General features: G+C 52.8%; 1 protein-coding gene across 2 annotated transcripts; it reads right to left on the bottom strand.

The window, feature by feature from the left end:
• Positions 1–1774: 1774 nt before the first annotated feature.
• On the bottom strand, positions 1775–7518 carry MARCKS (myristoylated alanine rich protein kinase C substrate). Of its 2 annotated transcripts, none has more exons than XM_064412967.1 (3): positions 7400–7518; positions 4909–5081; positions 1775–3815 (listed from the first exon to the last, which is right to left on the bottom strand). In XM_064412967.1, the coding sequence occupies exons 2-3, from the start codon at positions 5005–5007 to the stop codon at positions 3063–3065; spliced, it is 852 nt and encodes a 283-aa protein (XP_064269037.1). In that variant the 5' UTR covers positions 5008–5081; positions 7400–7518; the 3' UTR covers positions 1775–3062. The 2 variants fall into 2 exon arrangements, with proteins under 2 accessions (XP_064269037.1, XP_064269036.1); XM_064412966.1 differs by lacking the exon at positions 7400–7518 and adding an exon at positions 5321–5694.
• Between the last annotated feature and the right edge of the window lie 841 nt (positions 7519–8359).

Raw genomic sequence — 8359 nt, 5'->3', positions numbered from 1 at the left:
GACAGGAGGAAGCAGTTCAGAACTCCTCCATTTCCATGATTCCAAGCCATTTCTTGACTTCTGTCTTCTTAAACCACACAGTGGAAAACTGGCATCATCAAATCTCACCCGACTGCTGGGACAGGAAGAGCAGACCGTGCAACTGGTGCTCTTAAGATGCACTTTTGAAACTCTACCAGTGTTAGGACTTGGAAACACATTTAAAGTCAAGTCAAGCCACAGAATGACAAAGCCCCAAGCCAAGAGTCCATCTGCCAGGGGCAAGAGCAATTCTGCACTTCCACGAATAGGAAGTGCTTCAGAAACCACCAGCTGAGTGAGGAAAAAACATGAAAGCTTGAGAGGTTAAGAAAAATCTGAAAAAGAATTTTACTAGCAATTATTTTCTTCATATGTACATACACAGTTTGACCAAAAAAAAAAAAAAAAAGAAAAAAAAAAGAAGAAATTCAGACTTCTCTAAGAATCCTTGGATTCAAATATATATATTTATTAAAAAGAGACATTGACTCTATGGCCAAGACATTATACGTCTCAGAACAGGTTTTTACAGCCATGTTATAAAAACCCCTTAGCAAAGCAGTTATGCACTAGACTTCAAACACATGTACTCCAAGAATGACACTGGTGTGGAGGATCTTGTTTTACATCCATTTATTTTTGTCCCTCAGCAACTATAGCATAGTTTCAATACATTTCTAAAGTTATAGAGAAATACCAGGGCAACTAGAGTACATACAAGCCAAAGTTAAAATGGTAGACAGCTGAATTAAAAAACAAAAAACCAAAAAAAAACCAACCCCAAACAAAACAAAAAGAAGTATGCATTCAGCAGGAAATCTACTATACTTCATTCAGTTTAGGCTTTGTTCTTTAGGGAACAAGGTGCTAACGTGCCATTTTCTCATAAAATGAATCATAATTGCTTCCAATGAGTTTCTGCTGAAAATGGTGGAAGCAAATAAGTGTAACACTAAACTTTTTCCTATAAACTTAGAAGCAACACTTTCTTGAATCAATTTCCACCCTCCAAACACCATTGCTGCTTTTCTTACATGAACTCACTGTTTTATTAAGGCATAATTGCCCTGAGCAATATGCTGGAAATTAGCCAAAAAGCCTAACAATTAAAGGCAAGCACCAAGTAATTTTTCTTTTTTCTTTTTTTTGTTTTTAAATTGACAAATTTTGAAATCTGTTTTGAAACTCACCTGTAACTTGGGAGTAGCACTTGAGGAAAAGAAGAAAATATTGCTTTTAATTACTCTAAGTAGAATGGCAGTGTTAGGTTTCCCCCTTCTCCTTCCAGGCTAAAGTTTTCAAGACAATCATCTAGGTACCAAAGCAAGACCAGCATACCAAGCCCTAAGTGGGACATCTGTTCAAGAGCTTAATTTTTAAGCAACTCAGCATAAAAATTTCAGTGCCCCACCCTAAGCAATTAAAATGAAATCTTATTTTCCTCAAGAGGCAAGATCATCATACACTGGATATCTCTGGTCTGAAAAGCAAGATGGAGCATGGACAGGAGAATCACACACTATATGCTCAGACTGCCTTCCAGTCTTCTTTTTAAAGCCAGAAAAGCCTACAAATTACCTGGTGCACTGCACACTTTCTCTGTAAAATGCACAATATTACAGAATCCAAGATCCAGGAAGGTACTTTTCAAAGCTAGTGCTAACAGCACACACAACTGTCTCTGTACAAATTTAGGCAATACTGGCTAGTCCCTTTAAGCTACCAGAGTATCCATAAAAGAAAGACAACCAAATTATACATTTTATTCACATTTATTTTTCGCTTTTAGTGTGCTCACAGAAAATTAGAACACCTTAAGCAGGAGTTTAATAGCAATTTTTGTAAGCAAAGTTACATTCCATCTCTAAGTCAAATTGGTCAAAGCTTCTCCAGTATTTACAAAAACATGATAGACAAGATGCTACACAAAAAAAAAAAAACCAAAAAAAAACATTGCATCTGAAGAGTTTTCCTTTATTTTCAAAGACAACTGGAAAAGAAAGCATTGTCTGCTGTAATAAAAAACATACCACAGTATAAACAGTAACCATTCCACTTATCACAGCTTGGTTGAGTTTAAAATTTGTGTTTAAAAGGTCCAAGATGACTGCAGTTTTACAAAAATGGGCAGGGTGGAAAGAGTTGCAAACTTCATGTGCTTCTGGATATCAAGATTTGTTTTTTTTATACAATAGTCACAGTTAAAAACACCCTGCTGGTAATACATAATTACACTTTATTAAGGTCATAAACCAGCAATAAACAATAAAGCCTATACAACTTGTATTTCTACTTAATCACTGACTGATACAGCTAACATGAGATAAGTGAAAAGTTCCTATGGTTTAAATGAATTTCTAAGACTATGATCTCTTTATCTGGGTATTGATTTTTTTTTTCCTTTTTCCTTTCCTTCTTAATCAAGACTTGTAGTGTTGTAAACCTTATAGAACATCTGCCTCACAAAATACATCGTAATAACTTTCTTTTAAAAAAAAGACTAACCCCTTACATCATTTCTGGCGGGGCGCGCTCCCGGCAAGGGCTGCGCGCCCCTGGTTCCCCACTGCGGCCCCTGTCACTTCATTTGATATCCCTTATTGACCCACCCATCTCCTTCATATATGGGCATGTCCATAGACCGATCGGCAAAAGTTTTATAATATGAAGAGAGTTGCAAAGTATGAAATTAAAAAATAAACGAACAAAATTTTAAAAATAAAAAAAAAAAAACCAACGAAAAAAACCCGAACCAACCAAAAACAAAACATTAATACTGATGAAAAAAAAAACCCAAAAAAACCAAAATATAAAGGATGGGAGAGGAAGGCGGAGGGGAGCCCCCCTCCGCCCGTTGGAATGGCGGCAACATATAACGATTTGAGATGGGAGCTGCGGGGGGAGAGAAAAAAAAGAAACGAGACATCTTTTAAATCAATCCCTGGTTGTAGACAAGTTCTCCGAGACCAGTACCTGGCACCACTCCAAAAACAAACAGGGGGGAAGAAAAGTCCGTCGGCGAGGGGCGGCGGCGGCGCTTACTACTCCGCCGACTCGGCGGCGGGTCCCTCGGGACTGCTCTCGGCGGGGGGCTCCTGCCGCGCCGGCTCCTCCGCGGGGGCCGCCTCCTGCTCGCCGCTGCCCGCCTCATTCGTGGCGGCGCCGGCGCCCGCCGCCTCCTCCGCCTTGCCCTCCGCTGCCTGCTGAGGCGGCTGCTGCTCCTCGGCCGCCGCCGATGCCGGGGCCTCTTCTCCCGCCGCCTTCTCGGGGGCGGCCTCGTCCGATTTGGCCTCCTGCGAGTCCCCCGCCTCCTCCTTCGCCGCCTCGGCGCTGCCGGCCGCGCACGCCTCCTCGGCGGCCGCCTTGCCCTCCTCGCTGCCCGCCGCCTCGGGGGCCGCCGCCTCCTCCTTCCCGCCCTCCGCTGCGGCGGCGGCGGCGCCGCCCTCGCCCTCGGCCCCCTCGCCGGCCTCCTTCTTGTTCTTCTTGAAGGAGAAGCCGCTGAGCTTAAAGGACTTCTTGAAGGAAAAGCGCTTCTTTTTTTTTTTCGGGGTCTCGCTGCTGGACGAGGGGGTCGCGCCCTCCTCAGTCTTGGGGGAGGACTCGCCCTCCGCCGGGGAGGCCGGCTCGGTGCTCTCCGCCTCTCCCGCCTCCTTCTCGGAGGCGGGCTCCGACGAGGCCGCCTCCTCTTTGCCCGTCTCCTCGGCGGGCGCGCTGCCGTTCGCCTGCACCTCCTCCTTGCCCGCCTCCGCCGCCGCGGGGGAGGCGTCGCCGTTCACCTTCAAGTGGCCGTTCTCCTGCAAGACAAGGACCAGCGTTACCGGCGGTGCCCGGGGGGGTCGCGGGACGCCGCCGCCCTCCCCGCCCGCCGGCCTCGCCTCGCCGCTTCCCGCGGTTCGCAGCCCCGCGCTCTCGCCGGGCCGGGCGCCCCCAGCGGCGGGCGGAGCGCGAGGCGGCCGCCAGAGGGCGCCCCGGCTCCACGCAGCGGCGGCCGCGCCGCGCTCCCCCGCCCTCAGCGCGCTCCGTCCGAGCCGCGGCGGCGGCGCGGGGCGGGGAAGGCGAACAAAGCTCGCCCGGCCCGGCCCCGGCCCCCCGCCCGCCGCGGCCCCTCTGCGCCCGGGCGGTGCGGCGAGGCGCCCCCGCCTCCCCCCCCCTTCCCCACTCACGCCGCATTTGCATCTTTCGGGCGCCCGGAGCGCGGCTGGCTGCCCGGGGCGGCAGCTGCGGGGGCGGCGGGGGGTGGCTGCCCGCAACGCCGCCGCCTCTGCGCGGGGCAGCGGCGGCACGGCCAGCCCGGCTCACGCGTGGGGAGGGGGCGCGGGTGGGCGACAGAAAGCCGTGCCCCGCGGCTGCCGACCCCCCGGCGGGGCTACCGTGGACGGGGCGGGCGGCGCAGCCCCCGGCCCGCGCTCCCGCCCGAGGGGGCTGCCCGCGGAGCCTCCTGCCCGGGGGCTCCGGGCCCCGCTACTACACGGCCGTCCGGCTGTGCCGCGAGGGGCACCGAGTGTCTTCGGGAGGAGGTTAAGCGGGCAGAAAAGCCCAGCGGTGTAAGATCCTTCCGTTTACGAGCCATTGGGACACTCCACCATAATACACGAGGGATTTTAAAAAAAGAAAGGAAGAAAGAACCGTGCCCCTTCCCCCCCGCCCCCCACTCACGAAAGATAAAGGAAGGAATCATTCAAAGCCGAGCCCGTTTAACCAAAATAAAGAAATTATTCCTTTGCCTCGAGTTGCAAAGATAAAAGGATCGACCGTATTCTCCATTGAATGTGCCACTCGGGCATCAAAGGAAGAAGAATAAAACAGGATGCGAAACAGAGTCCGTCGAAGTTGGCTTAAAAAAAGGAGTAGATTTAATATTTTTTAAAAATTCTTTTCGATTTTTACCTGTCCATTCGCCTTGGATGGAGATGCAGCCACTGCTTCCCCAGGTTTCTCGGCGGAGGCTTCGCCCTTTGCAGCGGTCTTGGAGAACTGGGCACCCATGCTGTCTTATTCAACAAAGAAACTCAACAGATCCAAAAGGAGGGGAAACAAAGAGCGTTGGGTTGGTATAAATACTGGGCGACCAGCAGCAGCAGCAACACACACACACACCAGAGGGGAAAAAAAAAGAGAAGAGAGAACAGAACCGATTATAATGCACTCCTTTTAAAAAATTTAAAGTTGAAGAGATCAAAAAGCAGCAGCACAGGAGGGAGGGGAAAAAAAGGGAGGAAAAAGTCGAGCAAAAAAAAAAAAAAGGAGCCCAAGTTTAGTAAAAAAGAAGTAATAAAAAATCCCAGATTTGTAGCCGTACTGTAGACAAGGAGAAAATGGAGAAATCTCCCTGGTTGCTAATAAGATGCGGAGTCCAACGCCCAAGTGCACAGATGAATGGGCTTCCCGAGCGGTGACGGCAGCGCTCCGCCCGGCGCCGGCCAATCGCGGCTGCCGCGCACAAAGGGGGGCGGGGCCCGCCCGCCCGGCGAACAATGGAGCCGCGATGGCAGCGGTTTGAAATCGGCCCCCGGCCGATAATGAATGTGCCGCTCCGCTCCGCCGCGGCGCGGGCGGGCGCGCCGGGCCCCGCGCCGGGCCGCCAACAAAACACCCCGAGCGGGAGCGGGGAACAGAGAGAGAGAGAGAGCGAGCGGGGCGGGCGGGCAGGGACAATGGTGCGAGGGGCGTGCGGGTGAGTGCGAGTGCGAGTGTGAGTGAGAGAGCGTCCCGGCCCCGCCGCGCGCCCCCGCCCGCTGCCGCCGTGAGAGAGCAACAGATAGTGTGTGCGAGCCCCGGGCGGGGGAGAGCGAGGGAAGGAGGGGATTTGGTGCTTGCTTTTTTTTTTTTTTTTTCCCCCTTTGTGATTTTTTTCCCCCCTTTTCTTCCCCGGGTTTAATTGGTCGCGATTGTTAAATCGCCCCCAATTTGGAAGGTATTTGAACCACGTAGATCGGGTTTCGCCGAACGAGATCACGAGTCGAAATTAGTAGGTCTGTAGGCCAGATGTTGCAAACGCTAAAGCAGCGGCAGCAGGAGCCGCTGCCGGAGCAGAAACGGACCCCTCCCCCATAGCGATATTGGCTTGGAATAAAATATTTTGTGATTAGCCTACGGCTCTAATTAAATTCTGCTGTCTGATTATTCCTGATTTGTGTTTTTAAAGTATTTTCTGAGGCGGTGACCCACTTCACGATTACATTTCCATGCACTCAAGTAGTGGGCGAAGCGACATTATCAGGGAAACATTCACGCTTTCCCAAACCTCAGCCCCGCGTGTGTATTTACGTTAAATTTAAACCCTCGAATAAGATGTAACCCGAAACTAATGCATGCGAATTAACGGTGATCTGGAACGCTTATCAGCGTTGGGGTGGGCGAAATATCACGGACCCGAGTGATTTCCTTTCTCGGGGGAGGGGGCGGCCTGTGCGGGGAGCCGGCCGGCTCCCTCCCTCCGTGCTGCGATGCGGGGAAGGCTGGCCTAGACCCCCTCCCCCCTCCCCGGCACCCCCATCCCCTTTTAAGGAGCAGAAACGAGCGTCAGAACGATCGTTTCCCATAGTCGGGTAATCTCCTCCGAACGCCTCTTGTTTATAAACAAGGATGTTAAAATGATTCCGATAATGAAGGGCTGCGGAGCTGGGAGGTTCGGCTCAGCCGCCCACCTCCCTCTCCCCCTGGATTGCTGGGGCTGGCGGGATCGGTGGGCTTCATGCGGACGCCGAGAGCCGCCTCTCGGTAACCCCGGTTGCTTTCAACCGCTCGAGGGGATTACTTCGTTTCTTGGGGGGCAGAAAGGGGCATTTGGCCGGTGTTTTTTACGGAGGGGGATAAAACCTCTCCCTCCCTCCCGCCGCATTTCACGCACAGCCCCGCCGCAGCCACTGCCGCCGCTCCCTTTGTCTCGGCCGCCGCCGCCCGCCCCGCCGAGCCCGGCGCAGCGGCGTCCCGCTCCCCGGGGCAGCCCCCACGCCCACCCGTGCGCCCCGCGCAGGCAGCACCCGCAGCCCCCGGGGCCGGCCGCCGGCCCTGCCGGGGTGACCGCCCTCGGCAGGGCGGGGGTGCCGCCGCGCCCCGAGGCTCCCTCGGCGGGGCCGCGCCGCCGGGCGGTTTCCCTGGCGACGGCGAGGGGCGGCGGGGCCTCCATGGTGGGATCGGGAGCGGCTCTGCCCGCCCCGGCGTCACCTGCGGCCGCCGGCCCCGCTGCTGCGGGGCTGGGCTGGGCTGGGCTCGGCGGGGCCGGGTGGGGCCGGGGTCGTGGCCGGGGGCGCCGCGGCGGCGGGAGCCGCTCTCCGGGGATCTGCCGGCTGCCCCTTCTCCCGGGCGTGCTGGTGGAGTGGTGTGCGGCAGCGGGCGCCGGCGGCAGAAGGGATGGAGCGAGCTGCGGAGGGCTCACCTTATGGCGTGACGGCACCGCAACCGTGGGGCACGGCCAGCCGGACTGCTTCCTTCTTCAGGATCCTCCCCCGCTTCTCAACTGCACGCGTTGTGTTTTGCCTGCTCCTTTTAATCTGGATATTAAGGAAACCGTGATTTTGTTGGTGTTGGTTTGGGTTTTTATCTTTTTAGACTGGTTTATATAACAGATCACCTAAGAAGACCTGGTGGAAGACCATGACAGGACTTCGCAGTCAGTATCAAAAGGCACCTGTCCATCCTGAGCGGGTATATGCAATTTCACCGGCACGGGCATATGCATTTCTACTTTCCACCGTAGCTACATCTGAAATTCAGAGTAGCCTCACTGGAAAATTTCACATGGTGACTTCGAGTTTAGACGGTGTGTTTTGCATTATGCTTTTGATATGTTTTTCAACCATTTCAATGTTTTACAACTTGAAAAGAAAAAGAGAAAGTAAAAAAGACTAAGCCTTGACTGATCTTACTCTAGGTACTTAGTTCCACAAGTTCTTCTGTAGAACCTCTGGACAAGCAGAAATCTGGGGTATATGTATGGTCCCTCTGTCAGTGTCAGTGCAATTGAAACCTGGACATCTATCTCTAACCCAAACCCTTGACCGCAGGGTGCAAATACAAGATTTAACCCCTCGAATGACCTCTTGAGCCCATCAGCCACCAGGCTGCTCCTTGTCGCACCACACCTTTATGCACCAAGCAAAGAGATATGCTGGAGGGGAGATTCCTCTTTCTTAAACTTGTACTTTACTCAAGTTCCTGGTCTTTTAATCTCCTTCCAAGAGGCAGGGAGAGGGAAAAGAGAGAGACAAAAAGACAGACAGACAGAAAGACCTCCTTAGTTTTTTGCAACAGGACAAAGAAGAGAATAACACTTTTCTGCTGTGCCTTCCACATAAAAAGTTGTCAGAATTTCTGTGGCAAGAGCAGGGATGTACCA

This window comes from Passer domesticus, chromosome 3 (assembly GCF_036417665.1).
Source record: "Passer domesticus isolate bPasDom1 chromosome 3, bPasDom1.hap1, whole genome shotgun sequence".
Classification (NCBI taxonomy): Eukaryota; Metazoa; Chordata; class Aves; order Passeriformes; family Passeridae; genus Passer; species Passer domesticus.
The sequence above is the reverse complement of the archived record's forward strand: the minus strand, read 5'-3'. Positions and strand labels throughout refer to the sequence as shown.